This window comes from Haliotis rufescens, unplaced genomic scaffold (assembly GCF_023055435.1).
Source record: "Haliotis rufescens isolate VD_foot unplaced genomic scaffold, xgHalRufe1.0.p SCAF_11, whole genome shotgun sequence".
In the NCBI taxonomy this organism is placed as follows: Eukaryota; Metazoa; Mollusca; class Gastropoda; order Lepetellida; family Haliotidae; genus Haliotis; species Haliotis rufescens.
The window spans coordinates 43,392,723-43,420,109 of record NW_025963791.1 but is presented as its reverse complement, the minus strand read 5'-3'; the positions used below and the strand labels follow the sequence as shown (position 1 = coordinate 43,420,109).

Genomic DNA, 27,387 nt, shown 5'->3' with positions numbered 1-27,387 from the left:
GAACTTTGGGGTTTTAAAAATAATGAACCAACAGAGAAAATACATTTATATGCATGTTAGAAGTTTTTGAAGACAGGAATGAACACTCCAAACTGTATGGTTTATGGTGAATGTGGAAGATGTCCGATGTACATTAATGCATGTATCCGTTGTTCAATATATTGGTTTAAAATTTTAGAAATGCACGAAGACCGCCTGCCTAGAAAAGCATACAAAATATTACTTATTCTTGACAATCATGGGTACACAACATTGGCATCAAATATTTGTTATATGCTATTTTATCACGGTTTCGGATATGTGTGGTTGCATCAAGATGTCGATAACAAACATGATTTTTTAAGATTATTCCATAGAAAGTCACTAGATATGTTTCAGCAGGATCGGAGATCGACACTTGAAAAAAGTTCAAGATATGTCATGTATAGATCTTTTAAATCGTTGATTGAACCTGAATTGTATTCAAATGTTATAACACACAAATCTCTGCGCCTAACATATTCAAGATTTCGTCTCGGATTGTCTGAAATAATGGTTAATATTGGACGACATCGTTCTGTCCCAAAGCCAATGAGATTGTGTCCTTTATGTTAAACTTGTATAGAGGATGAACTTCATATACTGCTTGTTTGTACTGTTTATGCTGATTTAAGGGAAGCATATATTCCACAGAAATACCTGCGTTTATCAAATTTGCATTCATGTAAATCTCTGTTGAATTCTAATGATAGAAAAACAATTCTAAGGTTAACACTTTTTGTTCATCATGCACTTTCTCGGTGCAAGAATCTTATAGTATCGTGAAGTCACTTCGTAAAACAATTGTGTACATTCACTTTGTAACATTGTCGCCGCATATGTATTGTATGCAGCAGTTGTACTCATGGTTATTATCTCGTTGTACTCTTGTTTTGTATATGGGCCTGAGGCCTAAAGTGCAATAAAACCTCTTGAACTCTTGACTCTGACACCCTCAGAGTCTGAAACACACTTGTTACCTTAACATTGTAATGAAGACTAATATTACACTGTAATACTGTCCCACAACCATACTTTATATGTTTGGGATGTGAATGATTGAATGAATTGAACAGACAATTGCACAATATAAAACAGGAAATTAATGAATGAAAGAATAATTTAACATTACCTGACAGCCACCACTGACCATCAGTAGAAATTGTTACGTGACCGTCGCATCCAACGAGAGATGGCCCAAATACCAGACACACACACACACACACACACACACACACACACACACACACACACACACACACAGAGTTTCATGGACGTCTACGTGTCACGTTTTCTCTGTTTAACACTCAGTAACAAAGTAATGATAAGAACGTAACCTTGCCCATGTGACGTGACCTGAGTGAGATCGAGATTGACCTTAACGCTGAAGGATAAACTCATCAGGCTATACTAACTCGTTACATGTACAGGTATTACTTCATGGAGCTTTCAGTCGCCCTGGCTGTTATAGTCTAAAAAACGGCACCGCTGATGAAAAACCACACATTGACTTCATTGTGGCAAATGACCTTGGCTGGAATGACGTAGACTGGAACAACCCTGACATCCCCGACACTTGACTGCCTCACCCATAGTGGCGCCATCCTCCTACGTCCAGTCATTGTGTTGCCGCTAGTGATGCTACATCTGTTGTGTTGTTGTGACAAATGCTCTAATGGTATATGTGTTATGTTCTTGTTGTTATATGTGGTACATTTGTGTAAACAGATGCTCAGTAATTATATGATGATAAGAACGTAACCTTCACATGTAGCGTGATCTGATAAGAGGGAGACAGACCTAAAAGTTGAAGGCGAAACAGATCGGGCCATTTCATTAGGTATACCTGCTATCTCATTACAAATACTGGCATTATTTCATGACCATGGCACTTACAGCTGTCATGGCTGTTGTGGTCGCTTTGTGTTTAAAAAGCAGCACTGGTGCAGACAAACCACACATTGTCTTCATCGTCGCAGATGACCTTGGCTGGAATGATGTTGGTTGGATCAACCCTGACATCCAGACACCGACACTTGACCGTCTCGCCCGTAGCGGCGTCATCCTTAACTCCTCTTATGTCCAGCCGCTGTGTTCCCCCTCCAGAAACTGCTTCATGTCAGGCAAGTTTCCCTACCACACAGGGCTCCAGGACAGTGTGGTCTTCATAGAGAAGCCCAAGTACATGCCAGCGGACCTGATCACCATCCCACAGAGGCTGAAGAGCCTCGGCTATGATACCCACATGGTCGGCAAATGGCACCTAGGTTTCTGTAATTGGAAGTACACGCCAACCTACAGAGGCTTTGACACCTTTATGGGCTACTATGCAGGTACAGAGGACTACTTCACACATGTCAGGGACAAGGTGGCTGATTACTATGGATATGACTTCAGGAACATGACAGATGTTTACAAGGGCGCTCAAGGGGATTACTCCACATACGTGTTTGCAAAGAGAGCCATTGATATCATAATGAACCACGACAAGTCAAAGCCGATGTATCTATATCTGCCGTTTCAAGCTGTACATGGGCCACTGCAGGTGCCCGCCAAATATTCAGACCGATACAGCCACATTCATGACTTAAATAGGATGGTTTACAGTGGCATGGTTAGCGCTTTGGACGATGCTGTGTACAACATCACCACTGTCCTTGAGGACCTTGGATTCATGGACAACCTACTTCTTGTGTTTACAACAGACAATGGTGGACCTCCTACAAAAGGTGCCAATAACTGGCCTCTGAGGGGTGGAAAAAACACACTATGGGAGGGAGGTACCAGGGGAGCGGGTTTCGTCTACAGCAAAACTCTGCTGAAAAAGAAAGGTTACACTCACCCTGGTCTGTTCCACGCTGTGGACTGGTACCCCACGTTACTGGACATGAGTCAAGTCGACATGATCCTCAATGGAGACAGCAGCGTTAGGAATCAATTTGTCTACAACATCTATGACGACCACTATGCTGCAGCTCTCAGGTGGGGAGACCTGAAGTTGATGGTTGGTAACCCTGGATACTCGGGATGGTACCCTCCCGCTGGTTTTGACTTCCCAATCATGGATGACACTCCCCTCCCCAGTGTCATGCTGTACAATATCAGCGCCGACCCAACAGAGCACCAGGACATTTCCAAGGACAACCCCGACCTTGTCAACTTCCTGCTGCAGATGCTGGCCCGGAAGAATGGGACTCGGGTGCCTGCAATGGACCCACCCTCTGACCCTCGATCTAACCCAGTCAACTTCAACGGTAGCTGGAGCCCCGGCTGGTGCTAGAAACTACTTCGATATAGTCACGTGACCAGTCGATCCACCGAGAGATGTAATGTGCCTAAAGTCACGTGACCAATCGATCCCCCGAGAGACGTGTTGTGTCTAAAGTTATGTGATTATTTTGTATCTGATTTGCTTGATTATACGTAATTCCTGTCTAAAACCGGATCATGTAGAAACATAATGTCGCATTTAGGAATAAACTGATGCATTCCTCTCTGGAACTGTGATATAAATCTTGTTTGAAAATTAAATTGTCAGTCTACGATGCCCTTTCTGTTGGTTTATTTTTTCATTCGAGGAAGCAATTCTTGTTGTTGTGACATTTCCATGGGTATTAGAGAAGTACTTCCACCTTTATCAGAGCGCTTCAAGACCATTGGTGTCATTGTGACGTTAATGGATTATACAGGATAAATACATCAACGCATCGCGTCCAAAGGGCCATTTTAATTATCTATTTATTTGTGTTTTAATGGAAATTGCATTTATAGAAACTATTTGTTCAACATTATTCCAGATAAGAACAACTCCTCAGGCTACCGTCAGCTTCTAAATGCTTGTCAGAGATGACATTAAGGGACTATATTATCCGGAAATTGAAATAGAATGATGAAATATCGCGATTTATATTGAAGGAAGATTCCGGCATGTGTGCTAATACTTATAAACCAAGAACAAGCCATTCTGGCGATAAGGATTATTACTTACAAAAATTGTGCAGTGCACTTTTTGCAAGTGAAATCAGCATTGATGGTAGATAAGGAGTGGCAGTCTGGCAGTCTGGTGACTGCAAGCGGTTACAACTACATGTTCTTGCTGTTCGTGCTGTTAATACAAGTTCAGCACTATTGATTCTATCTTAAGTGGCGATATCCATACATGATCCGAAAAAATGTAATGGTTATTGCAAGGTTTCTGTGATTCGCCATTTTAGGAAATATTTGTATAACCTCCCTGTTTAGGATAACATGACAATTGTAGACAAAACAGTACCACTCATTCACAAATCAAACACCACATACAAACAGGGCCCTCGGCACACTGCATCTAACAAACAGGAGTCTCTGAATTTGTCACGTCCTTACAAACGAAGGTTTATGATATATGTCCTTTTATCCTGCCACAACGCAAGGTGAAATAATCCTGCCACTGAAAAAAGTTCTTGGTCACTCCAGGTGCCTCAGGACATCATTGAAAATAATGTCCGTGACACAATTTCACTCCTACAAAGTGTTGGATCGTGAGGAGATTTGACACACAATTGAAGCCAGAAGCTGATACACATGTAATGTTGGTCTTGTACGAGTATTTTTGTAACCAGAGTGAGTGAGTGAGTGAGTGAGTTATTATTTAACGTCACATGGGCAATATTTCAGCCATATCGTGACGAGAAAGTACATTTATGATACATTTATGATACATATATTTAAACTGAATAAAAAGCTGTCAACGAAGGACAGTAGAATAACTAGAATATCACAGACTTGATTTAAAACTAGTTGAGAATATTAAAAGGCAGTAAGCATTAATGAACATCACAATTTAAAAATGGGCTAGAAATCGTCAGCAACTGAAGGGAGATCACCATACTGGGGACCATGGGGACTTACAGTACTTTTGCTTCCTGCATGGACCCCGGCAGGATTTATATCATCCCTTCAGTCACTGGCGACAGTGTACCAGTTAAGCCTTAGATTAAAATAACGAAGATACTACGTTTAAAAGCCTAGTGTGCAGAAAAATACTTCGAATGATTTGGGACTTACATACCCTCTTAGGGGGACAATAATTTTACGCTACTTCAACCCCCCTCAAGGGTACAGCCACTAACAATCTAAGTTATGAATTTCGCACTACCAATTTGTAAAACAATACATTGAACACATCAAAATTTATGAAAAAGCTCTATTTCCTTTAAAAAACATAATATTAAACGAGAATTAACATCATTAAAAAGGTCCTTAATTGTTTTTACATTGAAATATTTATCCCTTGTGATGGAAAAATCAACACAGTCAAGCAGGACATGCTTGACCGTGATTCTTTCATCACAAGGGATACAAAACGGAGGATCCTCACCTTGTAATAAATATTCGTGCGTATATCTGCTGTGGCCAATACGACATCGTCGCATAATGACCTCTTCAAATCTGGACTGACAGCCCAAGTAGGTGTAACCGATATTTGGTTTAATTTCATGTAATTTATTGATACCTACTTGGGCGTCCCACTTCTGTTGCATAAGACCGCGGATGTAAGATCGAATCATGGGTTTAAAATCAGTGTATGGGATCAGAAGTGGTGTCACAGATTTGTTGAGGGCTGCTTTTGCAGCAGCATCGGCCATTGTGTTACCTTTGATACCAACATGGCTTGGTAACCAACAAAAGACGATGTCATATTGGCCAGTAGCAAGATCATTAAATAACTCAAGAATTTGGATTAAAAGTGGATGTTTTGAAGACATATTTTTAATTGCCTGAAGACATGAAAGAGAATCTGAAAACAGTATGAATTGTTTATGTTTAGATTGATTACTGATATATTTAAGTGCTGTAAAAATGGCGTTTGCTTCTGCAGTGAATATTGAACTGTTATCAGGTAAACGGGAAGAGATTGTTCTGGATCCAATGACTGTGGCACTAGCAACTGTGCCACCATCCTTGGATCCATCGGTAAATATAGATTTATAAGTGTCATAATTGTTTCTAAGTTGGTGGTATTCTTGTTGGTATATTAATTGGTTAGTATCTGATTTCTTAAGTTTGGTTAATGTCAGGTCTACCTCTGGCTTTACCATTTGCCAAGGAGGAGAGGAGAAAAGTTGAGTAGGAGCTATATCTTGGAGTTTAATATTTGAAGCTGATATTGCAGATTTTATTCTAATTCCGAGTGGTGGATGGAGTGCCGATTTCTTATTGTAAAGATCTTCGTAGAGAGGATGGAATATACATTCAAAAGCTGGATTTGACGGATTAGAATATAATTTAGTGATGTATTGTAGAGATAATTTTAGTCGGCGTTGTTTAAGAGAAGGCTCATCTGCTTCTATATAGAGACTGTGAATGGGAGACGTTCTGAAGGCTCCAAGACAAAGCCTCAGACCCTGATGATGTATCGTATCTAGTTTTTGTAAATTACTTTTGCAGGCTCCACCATAGATGATGGAGCCATAATCAAGTTTGGAACGAATTAGTGACCTGTACAAGTGTAAGAGGGTTGTTTGATCCCCTCCCCACTTTGAATTAGAAACAACTTTTAATAGATCGAGTGCCTTCAGGCATTTAGCTTTGAGGTATTTAATATGCGGGAGAAAAGTTAAGTGATGATCAAAAATAAGTCCCAAGAACTTGGCCTCCTTAACAACTTTGATAGGAGTGTCATTCAGAAATAGTTCAGGGTCCTTATGTGGCTTATATTTTCTGCAGAAATGTATACAATTAGTTTTTGATTTGGAAAATTTAAACCCGTTTTCTAGACACCACTTGTTAATTTTATTAAGACATAATTGTAATTGCCTTTCTATTGTGTGCATATTTTTACCACGACAAGATAGATTAAAATCATCCACAAAAAGTGATCCATCAACTGAATCATTTAAAACTTTTGACAAACTGTTAATTTTTATACTGAATAAAGTGACAGACAAAATACTGCCTTGTGGGACACCCTGATCCTGATTATAATGATCAGACAGGGTTGTACCCACTCGGACTTGAAATTGCCTGTCTGTTAAAAACTGTGATATGAAATGAGGCAAACGGCCTCTTAATCCAAAATCATGAAGATCTTTTAAAATACCATGTTTCCATGTTGTATCGTAAGCTTTTTCTAAGTCGAAAAAGATCGATACAGCATGTTGTCTATTTACAATGGAATTTTTAATGAACGATTCTAAACGCACTAAGTGATCGATAGTACTTCTGTTTTTACGGAAACCGCATTGTATATTGGTAAGAAGATTATTTGTTTCCAAGTACCACACTAATCGATTATTTACCATGCGTTCCATCGTTTTACAAACACAGCTAGTTAAAGAGATAGGTCGGTAATTTGATGGATCAGAATGATCCCGCCCAGGTTTGGGAATGGGGATAACAATGGCTTTATGCCATGAAGCTGGAAACATCCCAGATGTCCAAATATCATCGAATATATTTAACATAGTTTCAAGGCATGATTCGGGCAAGTGTTTCAGCAGCTGATAATGAATATTATCAGCGCCTACTGCTGTATCATGAGCTTGCCCTAAGGCAGTATATAGCTCATGTAGTGAAAATACCTCATTGTAATCTTCACCATTATCAGATGTAAAATTTACTTTTTTCTTCTCCTGTTGGAGCTGATATTTTTGAAATTCAGGAGCGTAATTAGATGAAGAAGAATGATGAGATAAAGTTTCACCAATGCTATTGGCAATGGCAGATTTATCAGTTAACAAAGTATCGCCATCCTTCAGATGGTTAACTGTAGAATTTGATCCCTTGCCTTTGATCTTTTTGATCATGTTCCATACCTTGGACATAGGGGTACGGGAGTTAATTTTGGAGACATAAGTCTGCCAGGATTGACGTTTATTTAGCTTAAATAGACGTCTTGCCTTGGCATTTGAAATTTTAACAGTATTTAAATTATGGACAGTGGGATGTTTACGGAAGTACTTCTCCGCCTTCTTACGACATTTCCTAGCTTGTTTGCAATTAGCATCAAACCATGGTTTACGAACACGTGGGTTGACTGAGGACTTAGGTATGGATTCATTACCAATTTCATTCAGTTGATCTGAAAACAACTGAATTGGGTCAGTAACATTCTGAAAAGAAGTAGGTTGTAATTTATCTTTGCATAAAGATTGAAATAAAAGCCAATCAGCCTTCACAAAATTCCATCGAGGTGAAGGTGGATCAACAGCTGGATTAATGGGCTTAAGCACCGTGGGGAAATGGTCACTCCCACATAGGTCATCATGGACGGACCATGAGAAATCATTTAACAAAACTGAGTCCGTCAAAGACAGATCTAAAGATGAATAGGTACCAGTAGCAGGGTGTAAGTAAGTGTCGGAGTCATCATTAAAAATGCAAAGATCGTTATCGGAAACAAAATCCTCGATCACTTTTCCCTTTTGATTAATGGTTGAACTTCCCCATAGAGGATTATGCCCATTTAGATCACCCATGATGACACAGGGCTTTGGGAGTTGGTCATATAGTTTTTGTAGATCATTTCGCTGAAGACTTGAAGAAGGAGGAATGTATAAGGAGCAAAGTGTGAAGGCAATATGCAGTGTAAGTCTAACTGCAACTGCTTGCAAAGTCGAGTCAAGCGGAACAGGACTGTGAACAACGCCCCGCCGCACTAAAATAGAAGCACCTCCAGTAGCTTTATCTCCTGGAGGAGAGAAGGAATGATATGAACTATATTGCTTTAAATCAAACTTATCTGTATTTTTAAGGTACGTCTCTTGTAAACAAATTGCTGATGTATTTAAATCACTTGTTAATAACTGCAGTTCATGAAAATTATGCCTAAGTCCTCTGCAATTCCATTGCATTATATTAGACAATTGAGTCATGGTGGCTCAATTGGAGATCGCTCGCGTGAATGGGAGGAGGAACTACTCCCCCGCCTGTCCTGTGAGGACAGAGTAACCTCCATGTCCAGAGGCCCAAAGGAGTTCTGTAAAGGAACCTCTGAAGGTGAAGGGACGATTGGCAGTTGTTTTTTCTTCAATTTCTTTTTTTCTTTAGTCGACAAATGAACAACGACTGGTTGTTTGACTGACGTATGTGATGGTTTCTCAGACTGAATCTCAGTCTGAGATCCTGAACTGGATAGACTGATGGTAGGAATAGGCTGAGTGATTGGAATAGTATCAACTGGTTGATCTGACGTGACCCATGTCAAGTCAGTCTGACACGAAATAGTAGATGTTGTAACAGAGCGGGAGACTGCAGCGGAGTAGGACATAGTTGAGGGCGTAGTGGTCTGAATTTTGAATAGTTTTTTGGCATCCAGATAGGATATGTTTTTTTCACATTTGATTTTCATTATTTTGGATTCCATTTGCCACACAGGGCAAGATTTGGATGAAGCAACATGTGGGCCTGAACAATTTGCACACTTCAGATCATGATTACAGTCAATGCTCTCATGGCTGTCACCACAACGATGACAAACCACAGAGTTATGACAGGATTTTGAACCATGACCGAAATGTTGGCACTTGTAGCATCGGAGCGGATTGGGGACATACACATCCACTCCGATGTTCATATAACCTGCTTTTATTGACTGTGGAAGGGAAGTGTGAGCAAACGTCATGAGATAGGTATTGGTGTTCGTGATGACACCGTCTTTCTTAAACGTGAAACGTTTTACAGCGGTTACAGCTTGGTCTTCCAATTCAGTAGCAATTTCATCCTCAGACATGTCGGACAGACAACGAGCCCTGTCACGAACAATGCCTCGACAAGAATTTAAGGTTCTGTGCACAGACACAGCAACCTCAATATTGGCAAATGTAGAAATAGACAACAGATTGAGAGATTGCTGTCTCCGTGCACACTCCACCAGAAGCGAACCACTACGGAGACGGGTGACGTTCTTGACTTCACCACAAATCCCGGACACAGCCTTAGAAATGGCAAAAGGATTTAATTTGATAGGCAGGTTATCAGCAGCCTCAATAACCAGGAATCTAGCCCAGGTATCAATATTTTGAGAAATACTTCCAGACGAAATATCAATGTCTTCTAATCGTCTCTTTTTTTCATTGCGAAAAGAACCAGATTGTTGTTGAGCCATGATGAAAGAATATAATTCAGCACCCCTGTTCCCCACCCGCCATCGAGTGTCAACAAGGACAGTGTTATATTGCACCGGATATCCAGGATGCAAACACCAGGGATACAGGGATGCTATACTCCAGCAAATATGACTTGAATAGCTATATTTATCTACCAGATGTAGTGCCAGGCAGGTTCAGTCCATGACAAGAAACTGGAGACATACAGAATACAGAGGTCAACATCACCAGATTGGCCCATGAGCCACCGCCTTCTGGCGTAAGACTCTAGGCAATTTATTCCATCAAAAATTGGTAATTCATACAAAGTATGCTTGGCCAAGTCCAAAATATACATTATAATACAACACAGGAGTGCATATACAATATTACGCACAGGGCCTGGCATGACCAGCCGATTGATAAGACCGGGCCCATCTTACCACCCGTCTAGGCGAAGTAAGGGTCGAAGTAGTGTGTTGGGCAAAGGAACACAGTTCCAGGAACCAGTGCCCTCAACTACCAGACTCCCGTCCTCCGCCGACACAGGGACGCAACCCACGGCAAACGGGCTGCCCACTTTGGTCGCCTCTTACGACCAGCAATGGGGTGCTGTGGAATTATTCTACCCCGGTTCCACACGGGGGAAGAGCTATTAGCGCTACCCAGCACTCACCACGAGGAGGTTGCTCTTCACGAGTGCCTTTTGTAACCAGACAAACCTAAATGAACTGAAACATTTTGAGCGCATTGCTGTTCGTGGTCGTGGTCGTTAAAGACTGCTCTGTTGACTACAGTTCTCCTTGGTGTTTTGTTTGGAAACACTGACTCATAAAGTAAAATACAAAAAAAAATTTTGATGCTTTTAACACGGCAGCAAACTCTTGGTTTATCAGATTACATGTACAAAAACATAATTCGTCAAATATATTCAACAAACTGTGACCTCCCCCTGTAAACGTCGAAAGGCTAAGATCGGCTGAATGGGAACAGAACATCAGAACATTATCTCAAAGACAATACATTGTTGATTGAAATGTAAATGGAAACAAATTGCAATGAGAAAAGAGTTACACAGACATATTTAGAAGAAAAGAAATCAATATTCATTCACTAGTTCCTTTTTGATATGTTTCTCTCTTGTTTGCGGTTTCCTCCCATACTTACCGAATTCATAAACACCGTCAAGAGGGGGCTGAAGTGTAAAAATTGTATTGTCCCCTTGAGAGGGTATGTGAGGCCATATCATTCAAAGTATGTATTTTTCTACTACCTTTTACTCCTTGAATACTTGTTGCCTTCAATTTTGGCCTTAACTTACTGAAACCATGCAGGAAGCAGAAGTATCCCCGCGATCGCTTGTATGCTGGCCTCACTTTGGTGGCTGGTGATCTCTATTCTGTTTCTATAACATATTATTATTTATCGTAATTTCCTTGTAGTTCCATACAGTTTTAAAAGATATATCTGTTGTTAATGTTACTAACGTGGCTATATCCCCCGCCCCTGTTGCAGAATTTATGACATAATTAAATCTTAACAGACAACCTTTTTCAACCGAGATGGAACTTGTCATGGAAATTGTAAAAAAAGAAGAGTTCATAACCTAAGTCCACCTTGTTGCCATGGAAACGTAAAACAATCTAAAATTTCTAAATAGCAAAAGGCACCAGTTAAGCATGTACCTGACAGACCTGCAAAGTTTCATGAAAATATATGTGACGGTTTATGAGTTATGCTCCAGAAACGAACCCTACCCTCACAGAACCTAAGTCCATCTTGTTGCCAAGGAATGGAGGGAATGACCTCACATATGTGTTGTCCGGGTCGCCATTTTGAGACAGGTAGATAATTATGAGTCAGAGTGTTAGGTATGTATTGACCTTGAAAGTTGTTAATGTTATTTGTTAATGACTGACAACATTTAACACTTACTGTACTCATGCACGAAGCGAGGTTTGTTAAGTTTGCCAGTGAAAAACCATATGGTTTATTTTTTTTATCTGGCAATTGCTTACCATGCAGCTCAAAACCATTATGTTTTACCTGTTTTGTTTATGGTTTGATATATTTTCTTTTGCAAATTGTAATCAGCAGGTGTCAACAGGGATCGCACAATGAGCAGGAAACCACCCTTTATTGGATTGTAAATGAAAGTTTAGTAAATGTACCATTGCAATTTGTCAATTATGAAAGGAAGATTCTTTGAAAGACCAGGAATCGAAATTAACTGTTCATTAAACTGAGATCATGCTGTCCTTTTAGGAGATAAATATTTCGTTTTGTAAAAACAGGCAATGATTTTGAGCCAGTGAAGCGTTTGAGTCTCAAAACTTTGGGAGACATGAACAAGAAGATCAGCATTACAACCACTGCAAACAAAGTAGTCCAGTATAAGCAACAGGGAAACATTGCTTTTCAGTTGTTCATCAAATTCCAAAATCAAGGGATACAAGTAGATCTGAAGGAATTCCTGACATATCCCTTAACTCCAGCATTGGGACGGCTTCCTTGGAAAGACAGACAAGGCAAAGGCTTTCCATCTCCTGACCCCGGAACTGGAGGACGCTGGTGTCCCTCCTGCTAATGAAATTCTTGTAATCCATAATGGCAACGCTTGTTTTTATTACTTGAAAGATATTCCTGGTAACTTCAGCCAAATTTGTCAGAAAGTCTTTGATATCATGTAAAAAAACGGTGATGTTGTGATCAGCACAGACAGCTGTGTGGCAAACTCTGCCAAATCCATGGAGCGACAAAGAAAGGGATGTGGAGAGGAACTCATTGTCAAAGGAGAGAATACGAACAAACCCACGGACTGGAAGCAGTTCCTATCCAATGATATGAACAAGCAACAGTTCATCACTCTCCTTACTCGACTCTGGAGCCAAGATAAATACACAGAAAAACTACAAGGTAGAAAAGTAACAGTCGTATGTCAAGGCTCTGCATACCCATGTACTTCTGATGAGGGTCTGAAACAGTGTACAGAAAAACCAGCCCTCAAGTCTTCCCAAGGAGGAGACAGATTTCAGGATCATCCTTTATTGTGAATATGCCAGGTTCCAAAACTACAAATATGTCAGAGTTAAGAGCCCAGATACTGATATCTTGTTTATCGTTCTCCATTATGTACTCAAGAATATCAAAATTCTCTTTAAAACTGACACTGGTAATAAAAATAGATTGAATGATGTAAGTGAAGTTGCTCTGTCCCATAATCAGCAACGCTACACAGCAATGATGGCACTTTATGCGTACAGTCGTTGTGATACTACAAGTGCCTTTAAGGGACATATGATTTCATGTTCAGAACATACTAAGGCTTCAGTAAAAGTAGGTTTTTTTGGGAGGTGGGGGATGCAGCCCTAAGTAGCCCATGGTCTAATACTGTTTGGCCCCAAGATAGTGTCAACACGCCTGAAACAGGTGATAACAAGAGACGTCAAACGTACAAGATTTTAGACATGCAGCTTAGCTTGGATGACAAAACGTTGTGTACTGTTTTCCGGGGAATTGCATATGTGAAAGAAATCATGGAAAATAGCAGAAAAATTTACTTGGAGGCTATTCATGTAAGCAGTGCACAGTGGCTAGATATATCTATCTTCGACAGGTACTGGCCTCGTGGTGTACCATTCGGTGTCGTCGACGAGGAATCGTCTCTTGGGAGCCTGGAAAAAAACGAATGTGAGGTCTAACTGCACTTTACGAAGTCATGGACAGAAAAAACATTGTTTTTTGTGTGAAATACCCTGTCTCGGATAATATTTATGCTGCGTTCAAATGGCGATGCCCTGATATGCCTGTGTATGGCAGCATACAACCTAACAAAACTCGATTTGGAGTAAAGATTTCCCTGAGTACTTCTGCCTCCGACATAAACAACCTCACTCACTCATTCATTCGAGAAGCAGGGAGCACTTTGGTTCAAAACCTCGGAAACCAAACCATTCTGGAAGTGAAAGGATTGCCGTGTTCACGTTCCAAATGTGACAGTAAGTGGGAGTAATTGTTTTATTATGGTGCGGTGTTGACATTGCCGTACATCCATTCAGAATAACTTAACTCAAATCTAACAAAACCAAATATTTAACTTATGTTTAAGATTTTTGTCATTCTCAGTACATTATTGCAAATTTTTGTGATGACACATTAGTGACGTTTACATTGTTCTTATGGCAATGACGTAGGGGTCTTACTCTCGCTGATGTTCATCGAATCTGCGTTGAAATTTTAGGTATGTGTTCATCTATCTTTTTATGTTTCACTGTCTTATTTCAAAATATTTTAACTCCCCAGGAGGTATTGCAGCCAGAAGATTTCGTAGAGGTTCCCATCCATGATGCCCTGTTCTGTTTTTGCAACAAGCCATGCGAAGTGGTCACTGGAAATTAGGACGTTGGTCTCTCTGGAAACCCTGTCTGTAGTTCCGAGATCAGGGGCCATCTCAGAACGGTTTTCATCTTTAATAGCTGTTGTGAGTAAACATACTAACATAATTATATGGGTGTATGAAAGTCTATTTTTTAAACTTTTTTTGTCCTTTGGTCAAGCCCAAGAAAACTACATCAATTATGATTATGATTGTGAAATTAATGGAAAACGTTTTCATTTACCATCAATGTCTTTATGTATCTCAGAAAATGAATAGACGTCCCATTTGCTCAATATGTCATCGAAATCTCCCGTGTTGAAGTAAGGGAAAAGTTGCATCTAGATCTGTTCCTCCTTGTTGATGATTTCAAAAATAGACTCACTGATTAATGTATACATACATGGTAATGAGACAAAAAAATTCAGTGATGTCATTCTCTCTCGACAGCACTTTTTAACCAGTCAGATCAGAGAAAATACCTAATTATTGTTTGTCACAATGCTTAATGACTAACAGTATTACTACATGAAAAATCAGCTTACTGTGACGGTACCTAGTACAGAACAGTGCTTTGCCGCTATAGGTCCATGAGGCTAATGTTGAATGAATGAATCTCACAAGCAATTAAACACTGAATCTTGATGACTGTTTGTGTTCTGGCTTAGACATAGCCAGCACATGGATTATTGGTCGTACCTTCACCTGACCTGGTTGCCACTAAGTTAAGAGAGATAGTGTCCACTTTTCGTTAAAAACTCAGGCTTTTTTCATCATAACTTACCATTGGTCCGTAACCTTTCCCCCTGAAATAAGTTGTCACAATTTTGAGGTCGCTTTTTACTTCAATTCTCTATTTGGCCTACCCTTTGGTGAATATAAAGATTTCCACGAATAAGAGCTCACTTCCCTGAACTGTATATCCCCACTCAGTCCAAAGGTACCTGCCTACTAATGACCTATTTCTGTCAGTTTTGGTGCTACTCTCATCTAACACTCACTATGCATTGTGATAGTCAGGTGAACATCAGTTCCACTGAGAACTGTGTGTTAACCGTGAGTCATCTGGTCGTGTCCTCAATTCTGAATGTTATCACACCAGTTAGTGGGTCTGGCTTTTCGCCGTATTTTCTATAATCAGTAAAATCTGGATATATGCCTTACAGAAAAAAATACGTGCCTTACACATGATATACATGTTGGGGTAATCAAACTCGGATTTTAGGGTGAACTCTCGGAAACTTTAGCCATTTGCCTCCCATCACAGAAAAACACACACCATGTGATGTATTGAGAAACATTCTTTTTTTCATATGTATTAACTTTTAAGTCCCCCACAAACATTAACTAGGAAAATGAAATAGTTTTACTGACGTCTATATATATTAAGTTTTATACCTTAAAGGTGATAAGAATGCACTTGTAGCGTGACCTGAAAAGAGTGAGAGAGATATTGCTCTTAACCCTGCTTTCCCGTTAGGTATATACATGTATACTGACTCACTACATGTAGTGGTATTACTTCATTAATATGGAGCTTACAGTTGCCATTGCTCTTATAGTTGCTTCGTGTTTAAACATCAGCACTGCTGCAGACAAACCACACATTGTCTTCATCGTAGCAGATGACCTTGGCTGGAACGACATTGGCTGGATCAACCCTGACATCCAGACACCGACACTTGACCGTCTCAACTCCTCCTATGTCCAGCCACTGTGTTCCCCCTCCAAAACCCCGACCTTGTCAACTTCCTGCTGAAGATGCTGGCCCTGAAGAATGGGACCCGGATGCCTCTGCAATTGCTCCATGACTACGGTGCTTCAGTAGTCACGTGGCCATTCGAACACCCGAGAACTATTTTATCACCGAGTCACGTGACAGTATGTGTAATTTACGTGATTATTTGTTCTCATCTGTCTTTGTGCCTGTGTAGTAGTCTGTCATACAGACCCTGAAACAAATATTTCCAATACAGCCCATAATAATGTATGCTTGTAATAATCAGTCAGTCAGGCTGTCATTAGTGTTTAGTATTAGCACATGTTGAGACACCCCCACCACTCCCCATGACCCCACACTGAGCCCAGACCCGATCCTGCTCTTGACCCTGCCACTCTGTCCAGACAACATGGGTGATGACTTTGGAGACCTGGAAACATATAAAATATCTGGGTGTTTTTTTTTCTTTAGTTCGTTGATTGTTAACCTGATGAGGACAGGGGAGGATTTCCAAACGTTTTGCATTTCTGAGTAAAAATGAATAGGGGCATTGAAGAGTTAAATCGCTTTATTGCTGATGAAAGCAAGTATACAGAGCATCAGTCTACAGTTCCGTAGGGTGGCGGGGTAGCCTAGTGGTTAAAGCGTTCGCTCGTCATGCCGAAGACCTTGGTTTGATTCACCACATGGGTACAATGTGTGAAGCTCTTTTCTGGTGTCCGCCGCCGTGATATTGCAGGAATATTGCTAAAAGCAGCATAAAACCATACTCACTCACTCATACAAATATATAAATGTTATTTTAAATGATGTCACAAGTCGTCTGACAATATTGTCCACACAAGCGTCATCAACTAGACTTTTTCGACACACATCATACATTGAACATTCCTGATGTATTAACACTTTTGAAACTTTTTCAATCAGTAGATATGCTCCGTCTTAGTGAATACTTTTCCTCCTGTTCCATGCTATATCATTCAAACTGCCATTTATAGTGCAAACAAAACATTTAGACTTTGGAGGAATATTAAGTCATTTTGAAATCTTTGGATGAGTTTTTGAAAGATCAAGACCAACATCTTGTCCCTGAAAAGAAAAAATAGTTGTTAAATTAAAGTTAAACTTCTCAAATTCATGGATTTCTGGACATTGGACACTTGCAACCCGCTAATAGGCCCGCCCCTTGCAGTGAGAAGGGGTGTTTGGGGAGGAGTAGTAGGGGTAGTAAATACCCTTGTCGCACCCACTTTTAGAAGCATGTCAGTAATGAGTGATAGCAATCTGTACATGTGTTGTGAAATTCTAAGCATTTTTGCTCTGCAGATTTGGTTAGTCTCTGAAAATGAAGAAAATCACTGGGCTCCTTTTTATTATATTTTATAGCTATTATTTAACAATTTTGTTTTCTGTAAAATATGTTCATTTCAGAGACTAGATCTTAGTCTACGTATGTATGTCTGGATCGTGTAAAACGATACCATCCTATTGTAGATAATGTGACGCATTTTGTTAACATTCCTGTCTGCCACATTGATGAAGAGCTGCGATGTATATCTTGGATGAAAATCATCTTGCCAGTATTCGGTCTGGCTTTTGTTTGTTTGAGAAAAATGATTCTGCAGGAAGGAATTGTTGTGGTTGTGACACCCCTCTGTACGTATTGGAGAAGTACTTTCATCTTTATCAGAGCTCTTCGGGACCATTGGCGTTACGTCATTGTGACGTCGATGAATCACAGGGGAAGTATATCAATGCATCGTGTCCTAAGGGATGTTTTTTATCCCATTGGCCTTCATGTATTCATTATTTTATGGAAAGTGCATTGTAAGGATAGTTATGATAAGGCAGGCATTGGTTCATACTAGTACAATTCTTGTTTTTGCTATCAGCGACTGAGTGTTTGTCTGAGAAGATGTTGAGGGTCTCTAGTCCTGGCAACTTGAAATAGAATCGCGAAAAATCGTGATTATTATTCAACGCAGTTCGCTGCATGTCTTTTAATACTCATAAAATAAAAAAAACAAGCCATCACGTTGTGAGTGATACTACTTACAAAAAACTGCCAAGTGAGCTTTTTGAGAAAAAATAATTTGGCTAGCGATAAACATCATAAAGGAGTTTTGATCATGTGGTTACATTCCGGGAAGAAAGGCAGTCAGATAACTGAGAGCGGTTATATCATCACGTTTTTTATAGTTCGTGCTTCTAATGCACGTAAAGCGCTATTGATTGTATTTGATTATCCGCAAAAATGATGTGGTCATTGACAGGATTCTGTGATTTGCCTTTAAAAGAAATGTTTGTGTCACAGACCAGCCACATCTCTGTATAAGATAGCATGACAAATATAAACAAAACAGAAGCATCATTGACAGATCATTCACATACAATACCAACTCACTAAAAACACTTCATACATCGGGTCATTGATCATTGCAACTGAAAAGCAAACACAAACAGCTTCACATAAATGCCAACCCGGAATCCTACCATGATCTCTCTGGACCTGCCACATCCTTGCCAACGCAGGCTTAGGGGCCTGCTTGCCTGCCATACCCATGTTGTTTGGAGTCCCCCACAGTGCAAACTGAAATAGGCCTACCACACATGAGGCGAAATAGTCCTGCCAGTAATGAAAGTTTACAGTCCCTCCAGGTTCTTTCGGAGTCCTGACCAACTATGACGTCCCTCTGACGTCATCAAGAGTGACGTCATCCGTGCCGCATTGCTTCCCACAGCAAGTTAGTACTTGGTTTGTTATAAGTTTAGGGCAGATTATAGTTTAGCCTGTGTAAAGTTTAACATCAGGGAAGAAATAATACAGAAAAAAAGTCTACCATTCACTAAATTAACACCAAAAACGGTAAGGATAATATCATTGTCCGTATGGGCCTTTTTTTTAAAAAAATGAAAAAAACAACAACAAATCTTTAGCTTATATTTTTTATTATTTTGCGTTGCCTCACGCGCACTTGAGTAATCCGTCTTGTGTTGACAACTTCGGGGGAACACGATCAAATTTTACCTGCATATTGGAGGTGAAACTCGAGGCTATGCCTTACACAAAAGATTATGGTTTAAGTTAAGGGGAGTGGTTTACTTTATATGAATAGGGTAGAAACTACCAGAGACCCTATATCAGTATAGAGACCACATTTCAATGTAATGTTACCTTCCATGTTCGGAATATAACATGCCTCAACTCACTACAGTCCGTTTGCTGCAGAAGCGTATCGTTGCAATGCAAAAAAGATATATATATAACCAAAGGCAACAATTCGTCTTAAATGGCATTAGAAGGTTTATTTGTCCCACTCGTCATCATAATTTCAGACATTGTCATGAAGTGTCGAACAAAAGTGTTTAAGAAACAACATTTCATGTAATTGTTTGTGGTTTAATGCTTGTTGTTACAAAGAGGTCTGTGCAATCAACAAAGCAGCTGAATGGCATCGCGAAACACAGGGATAGTCTCAAACGTCTATACCGTAATATTTTCTTTGGCACTCTCACTGTTTCTGTCAACTGAAATAATAATTTGACTGAAACTTGTCTGATCTTAACCATCTCTTTCACTAATATGAAGGTTTCATTCAGGTCTCAGTTTTGTCAGTACATCCCCTCCAGCTTGCAATAATCAGAAACGTGAAATACCAAGGTTTTCAAATCATCTGTGACTTTCATCATGTACCGTAATGTATTGATATATTGAGCTCGTTTTGTTTATTTTATTATTTGAAATTAGCTGAATAGAAATACCAAGCATCATTAACATTGCTTTGAGAATATTTAACAGATTCTCATTATATATTCCATTTAATAACTACTGCAGAAAGATACGCTCCTGATTCAGACTTTTCATTTGACAGGATTTTATTACAGAAAAAAACAGTAGCTCAGCCGAACACATGCGAATTTCACGTGCGAATGTAGGGCTGTTCAGTTTACAGTGCAGACCCCCTTGTTAAAACAGGCATTACACCACCAACAATTACATCGTACACAGCTTTTTCTACCCCTCAAGACAATGTCTGAAATTATTTTGATGAGTCGGTTTGGACAAATAACTTTTATACTATTATACTATTTCAGACCAAGTTTTGCTTTCAAATGTATATCTATTTTGCATTTTATCGGTATGAGTGAGTGAGTGAGTTGGGTTTAACGCTGTTTTTAACATTATTCCAGTTATATCGCGGCGTGTCATCCTAATGTGGGAGGAGGGGGACGCAACTCTGCACAGCGAATCGCGGCGCCTTAGACGACTGGGCCACCCGTGCCCCCTTATCGGTACGATTTTGCAGTAAACAGACTATAGGCGGACGCATCAATCAGATTGAATCTGCATTTTAGTAACGTTACGATGAAATATAAGATACTGAAAAAGTCACACATAAACGTTCACAATGTTTCTGTCGCCAGCGTTTCCAATACCAATGTACAAAATTCACTTTCCTCATGGCAAACATCCTGAAAAAGGTAGACTCTTCTTCCACGATTATTCTTTGAGTGACTGTAATGACACTACAGTGCATCGACATGAACTTAACTTTAAAACAGAATCGTAGTTACGGGGAAACGCTTGTTTTTCCCCACGAAATGTATGTTGACGAAGGAACTATGACCGTCAGTATGGAAAATAAATATAGACTCATTTTAACTTTATTCCCACCATAAGGCCTCGCTACCCTCACGACTCTTTGCTAGTTATCACGAATTGCGTACAACATTGTTATTAAGATACTCGTAGCTAGAGACATAGGGGCTGCTGTTCAAAAGTTATACAGCCATGGGCATGCATTGGGGTATTCGATAACTGGAAGTACTTATTACTTTTGCTTCTAAGGGAGCTAAAGGCATGGGACTTTTCTTACCAGTGTACTGCACTGGGTATATGCGTCCCAAAACCAGAAATAAATTAATGTTGTTTTTTAAACTGAAAGTTTATTTTGTTGAACAGGAATCATCTGGAAGCTGGTAAGACAATTAAGGGGTTTGGTGGCTTGGGGTACTGAAGGGAAGGCAATGCGGAGTTGCGGCGATTAAAAAATTATTACTTGGTTTGTTTAGGTCCGAGAATGCATTTGAGTTTAATACAGATAAATCTGAATTTGTTCTTTTGTTTTTTAACGCCGCAATTATATAATTAAGTCTGGCACAGACAATCCAGTGATTGACATAATGCGCATAGATCGACGCATTTGGGATACGATGACATTCATCAACCAAGTCAGGGAGCCTGACCACCCGGTCCCGATATACGCCTCTTACGACAAGCATTGTCGCCTCTTACCAAATGCATCGGTTCAAAGATGTGTACAGAGGGGGGTGGCCATGGGTTGTTTGGAAGTAAGCTTGGATCCGTGGGGAATGAGAGCAAGGACGCGGACATGTGAGATGACAACATGTGGATTGGGAATAGTTTGAAGTATGAAGCTAGTGTATAATATAAAGTTAGGTTGAAGTTTGGAGTATTGGGAGCGCGGACGTGGGGAAACAGTATTGAGGTTTAGCTGTGTGTGTTGTTAAAACACTATAGCACGGACGTGGAAAGGGATAACTTATGGTAAGTGAGACAGTTACAGGTTTGGAGCTGAGGTAAACATTTAGACGCGCGGACCTTGTAGGTGAAATCTAGACTCAGTCATCTCATTGAGGACAACCAAGTAAAGTGTGGCTTGTAAGAGATGTTGGCGGCGGTGCGGATTTTGTGGTTGTTGCGGGTGTATGGGTGTTGCGTCTTTTTATGAAATCTATTCTTTCATATGGAAAGGGTTCTTTTGCATTAATAGCATATCTGTTCTGTTGTTTGCGATGTGTGAGCATGTAGGGCATATTCCAGTGTGGTGGAGATTTGTAATGTGAAGGTGGTTGTTGTTTTGTTACAGACAGGTAAAACTTGTTTTAGTGTTGATTTCATTTGGGGGATTTTTCAACGTATTGTATTTTGTTTCTGTAAATATCAGTGTGTTTAGGGGAGCAAGAGTTGCCTGTGGGTTTCATGTCTTATTAGTGCTCTATTCATTGATTAACATATTTACTGTACGTTAATGGTAGTCTGTGTGTGCCTTTCTGGTTTCTCGCTTTGTCTGTTGTTACGTTCCGATGTGAAGGCACCAATAGCTTTGCGATTGTCTGATCAGTGAGTGTTAATGTTTCTCGACATTGATGAAGTTGGTAGGGACTTTTGACGAATTGTACAGAACTAAGCAAGTCAGTCATGATGAAGACATAGTTGTGTTTTAAAGTTTCTGCGATTGTTATTCCAGTCTGCTTCGCCGTTTTGTGCTTTGTGTAGAGATAAGTGATTTCTTATGCATGCCAATTTGAATATAAATACAGCGACAAAACCCTCACTAAATCCAATAGAAATCTCTGCATAAGTATGTAGTGTTGTCTGTTGTGCTGTGCTGTGCTAGCTGTGCTGTGCTGTGTGCATGTGCATGTGCGTGTGCTGTGTCCATTCAGGCCAGTGTTATGTGGTTGTCAGTTGAACCGAGTGAGCCATATAATTATGTGTGTGATCATGTGTATGTAGTGAGGCCAGTGTTGTTGAACGTCTCCATTCACTGACAAAAAGGGTTTTCTATTAACTTGATAAGTAACAGCGGCCAGAAGGTTCTTATATAACAGCGAATTTACTACCCTACCTGGTAGATGTCACGTTGCAGCGGTGGAGAGAAGGGGTATCCTATGTAGAGGGCAAAGCCTGAGTAACTCTCCATTCCTTAAAGATAATGTAGCCGAGGCCCACCAAATATTCCTTAAAAGCTAAAAAAATACTATACTTCTTGACACTATAACAAAGTTTATATTTTAAGCAATCAACTCTTGACGAGAAAAGAAGCAGGTAAACATATATATCCTTGTCCGGGCCTTTACATTTCCTATAATCTCCGTCAGCTTATATTAACAACACGCGACTGATAAAATTCTATTTTAGGAACCCAAGAAATTATGAAGAGCTGTGTACCATGCATTGTAAATATCAGCTCGCGAGGGAGCTTGGTGCTCGTGGAACAACAGCAAAGAACATTTTCCTCGTGCAAGGGAGACGCACACAGAATATACTGGCTACAAAGAGCTCTGTTCTATTTTTCAGATATATAAATTCAGTTTCCAGGTTTGCCGAACTAGGCTTGATTTTCCAAGCTCTGTTGCAGCGCCACCATTGGCTATTATGAGTAATGTCCCCCCTGTGTCCCTCCTTTTGACCAAACAGATTCCACCTCTTATATCCCTTGCATTTGCTGGAAATAAAATGGCGGCGCACAGTCAAGACGATCTGATCAATAATCAAGACCTATACTGTAATAAAGCAGGTCTTACTTCGCGCAGTGCATCAAATCATGTGAGCACTTCATTTAAATATTTACTTATTCGTAGTACTGTGTAAATAAATTTATGTCACCTATGTTGTTTATGTCATTCACGTTTTTCCTTTGCAAATTGTATTCAGCAGCTTTCAACAGGGATGCAAAATTAGCAAGAAAGATTGATAGTAATCGCAACTGACTGTTTTATACATTGTACTTGTCTACGATGGGCAACCTATGCTAGTCTTAATATTTACGAACTGGTTTGAAAAAACTCCTGACAAGTAAGGAAAATTCACTTAGGAAGTGAGTAAACTTCACTAAATATTTATGTCAGTGTGTGGTTATTTTGGTGATGTTTGGTAGCTCTGTGTCTATATATTGAGGCGGGAGATGGCATGCATAGTCGTGTATGTTTGTCAACGTGTACACTCGTAGTAGGTTGTTCAGCAGCAATTAACAACCGTCACATACATCCGCAAGCATCTTGTGCTGCCTTTGTAGAAATCAGGATAATTCTGGGATATAGAAGGTGTGTCCAGAAACCTTAAGGTGCGTTCTTCCCTTTTGTACTTTTAAAGATCTCTATCTGACTACAATGCATCCAGATGTTATCGTGTGCATGAAACACAGGTGTGGCGTGTGTTTATCAAAATGTGATCAGGCGGCGATCTCTCTCATGCCACAACCTCTCTCATGCCACAGCATATTTTACTTTTAATCTAATCTCTGACCAATTCAAAACTAGATCATGATGTGAAATGTTATTTTGAAAATATCTCATTGCTTTCGTTGCTTTACAGATCATTGTTGTATCTGACACGCTTAGAGTCGGTAAAATACCTCGAGCATGTTACCTAAATAATGACCTATATTTCAACAAATATTACACTGAGATCATGTTGTCCACTGCTTGATGACTAATGGTATCACTACATGAAAATCCAGATAACAAGGAATTATCTACAGAAGTACAGAACCTTTGCACTATAGGTTCCTGGGGCGAAGGTTGAATGAATGAATACCATAAGCAATTAAACGGAATATTAGGAGAGGAAAATGAATGAAAATAAAAACGAATGAATAAAGACTTGTGTAAGACCTTTTATGCTTATACAGAGGATTTGATCACTTTGATCGCACTGTGTACAAGGGCATCAACTGCATGTTTCATGCAAATGCTAGCATAGATGTTGTATCCAACGTAATTTCGTTTGTTATTTTATGAAATTGTGATCTTTTGTGCTCAGAAATAGCCTGCATCTGGATTAACAGACGTACCTTTACCTGAACTGCTTGCCACTTAGTTAAGAGACATCGTTTGCAGGGCTTCAATCTCAGTCGAAATTCTGGTGCCTAAGATAGTTGGAAAGATAGTTTCAACAAAACGAGAGACGGTGCGTACCACGCTGACTAAAATAAGGTCCATTCTTCGTTACAAACACCGGGTTCCTACATCACAACTATCTACATCATAACGTACCATTGGTAAGTCGACTTACCCACTTGAAATAGGCCATCCTCTCGTCGCTCAATTCCCTTTTTCGCTTTCTGGTTGGTGAATTTCGCAATATCCGGGAATTGGGAGCTCACTTCCCAGAACTGACAATCATTCATTACTGGCCAGTTATGACCTATTTCTGACAGTTCTGGTGCTATTCGAATCTCTCATCGATCAACTGTTTGTTGACTGTGAGTCATCTGGTCATGTCTGTTTCGACTGTTATTACTTGAGTAAGTGGGTCTGTCTTTTCGCATTCTTTTTTCCATAATCCGTGAAGGAGCTGAACAAATGCCTTACAGAAAAACGTGCCTCACACATAGTATACATGTTGGGGGAATCGAACTCTGGTTTTAGGGTGAACTCTCGTAAACTTAAACCATTTGCCTCCCACCACAGAAACAACACACAATCTAACAAATACACCCAATGTTTATAATATTTGAGGAGCGATCTTTCTTCTGTTTGAATTTACTTTTGAATCCGTCTACAGGAAAATAAGTATTTTCACGGACGTCTTTGTACTAAATTTTATAACAATGATTAAACGCTGATAAGAATGTAGCCTTGCACATGTAACTTCACCTGATAAGAGTAAAAAAACAGATATTGACCTAAACGCTGCATGAGACATAGATTACACCTTCTCATTAGGTATATATACCGTCTCGCCATATGTATAGGTGTTACTTCATTAACATGGAGCTTTCAGTTGTCCTCGCTATTATAGTCGCTTTGTGTTTAAAAATCAGCACTGCTGCAGACAAACCACACATTGTCTTCATTGTGGCCGATGACCTTGGCTGGAATGATGTTGGCTGGGTTAACCCCGACATCAAGACCCCGACACTTGACCGCCTCGCCCATGGTGGTGTCATCCTTAACTCCTCCTACGTCCAGCCACTGTGTACCCCCTCAAGAAACTGCTTCATGTCAGGCAAGTTTCCATACCACACAGGGCTCCAGGACGGGCCGATCTTAATAGATCAGCCCAAGTACATGCCAGCTAATCTGACCACCATCCCACAGAGGCTGAAGACCCTTGGCTATGACACCCACATGGTCGGCAAATGGCACCTAGGCTTCTGTGATTGGAAGTACACGCCCACCTACAGAGGCTTTGACACCTTCATGGGCTACTATGGAGGTAAGGAGGACTACTTCACACATGAGGAAAACAATAATTATGACTTCAGGAACATGACAGATGTGTACAAAGGCGCTCAAGGGGAATACTCCACAAACGTGTTTGCAAAGAGAGCCATTGATATCATAATGAACCACGACAAGTCCAAGCCGATGTATCTATATCTGCCGTTTCAAGCTGTACATTTTCCAGTGCAGGTGCCCGCCGAATATTCAGACCGATACAGCCACATTCAAGATTTAAATAGGAAGGTTTACAGTGGAATGGTGAGCGCTATGGACGATGCTGTGTACAACATCACCACTGTCCTTGATGACCTTGGATTAATGGACAACCTACTTCTTGTGTTTACAACAGACAACGGTGGCCCTTCAAGAGTTGCCAGTAACTGGCCTCTGAGGGGTGGAAAAGGCACACTATGGGAGGGAGGTACCAGGGGAGCGGGTTTCGTCTACAGCAAGACTCTGATGAAAAAGAAAGGTTACACTCACCCTGGTCTGTTCCACGCTGTGGACTGGTACCCCACGTTACTGGACATAGCAGGGGGAGACTCCAGCCAACTGGACATCGATGGGTTGAGTCAGGTCGACATGATCCTCAATGGAGACAGCAGCGTTAGGAATCAATTTGTCTACAACATCAACGGCGACCACTATGGTGCAGCTCTCAGGTGGGGAGACCTGAAGTTGATCGTTGGAGACCCTGGAAACTCGGGACGGCACCCTCGCCCTGGTTTTGACTTAGACGTCACAATCATGGATGACACTCCCCTTCCTAGCATCATGCTCTACAATATCAGCACCGACCCAACGGAGCACCAGGACATCTCCAAGGACAACCCCGACCTTGTCAACTTCCTGCTGCAGATGCTGGCCCTGGAGAATGGGACTCGGGTGCCTGCAATGGACCCACCCTCTGACCCTCGATCTAACCCAGTCAACTTTAATGGTAGCTGGAGCCCCGGCTGGTGCTAGAAATTGCTTCGATATAGTCACGTGACCAGTTGACCCACCGAGAGTCGTGTTGTGCCCAAAGTCACGTGACCTTTAGATCCCCCGAGAGACGTGTTGTGCCTAAAGTCATGTGTTATTTTGTATCTGATTTGCTTGACTATACGTAATTCCTCTGTAAAACCGGATCATGTAGGAAAATAATGTCCTATTTAGGAATAAAGTGATGCATTCCTCTCTGGAACTGTGATATAAATTTTGTTTGAAAAAATTAAATTGTCAGTCTACGA

The 27,387-nt window shown here is 40.4% G+C and overlaps 2 protein-coding genes across 3 annotated transcripts; both read left to right on the top strand.

The window, feature by feature from the left end:
* Positions 1-1,872: 1,872 nt before the first annotated feature.
* On the top strand, positions 1,873-27,387 carry LOC124126044 (arylsulfatase I-like). 2 transcript variants are annotated; one of them, XM_048392797.1, is made up of 2 exons: positions 1,873-2,905; positions 26,684-27,387. In XM_048392797.1, exons 1-2 carry the CDS (start codon positions 1,898-1,900, stop codon positions 27,119-27,121), a joined length of 1,446 nt encoding a protein of 481 aa, XP_048248754.1. In that variant the 5' UTR covers positions 1,873-1,897; the 3' UTR covers positions 27,122-27,387. The 2 variants fall into 2 exon arrangements, with proteins under 2 accessions (XP_048248754.1, XP_046345427.2); XM_046489471.2 differs by lacking the exon at positions 1,873-2,905 and having other exon boundaries at positions 25,670-27,387.
* Positions 2,914-3,564, top strand: LOC125378041 (arylsulfatase J-like). The gene is made up of 2 exons (XM_048392798.1): positions 2,914-3,324; positions 3,408-3,564. The coding sequence occupies exon 1, from the start codon at positions 2,921-2,923 to the stop codon at positions 3,296-3,298; it is 378 nt and encodes a 125-aa protein (XP_048248755.1). The 5' UTR covers positions 2,914-2,920; the 3' UTR covers positions 3,299-3,324; positions 3,408-3,564.

Bases quoted from the DNA above. Each gene is read 5' to 3' on its own strand.
- LOC125378041 (XM_048392798.1), top strand. From the start codon at position 2,921: ATGATCCTCAATGGAGACAGCAGCGTTAGGAATCAATTTGTCTACAAC.
- LOC124126044 (XM_048392797.1), top strand. From the start codon at position 1,898: ATGACCATGGCACTTACAGCTGTCATGGCTGTTGTGGTCGCTTTGTGT. The intron at 2,906-26,683 runs ATGAGTCAAGTC...ACGTTACTGGAC, and splicing joins GGTACCCCACGTTACTGGAC to ATAGCAGGGGGAGACTCCAG.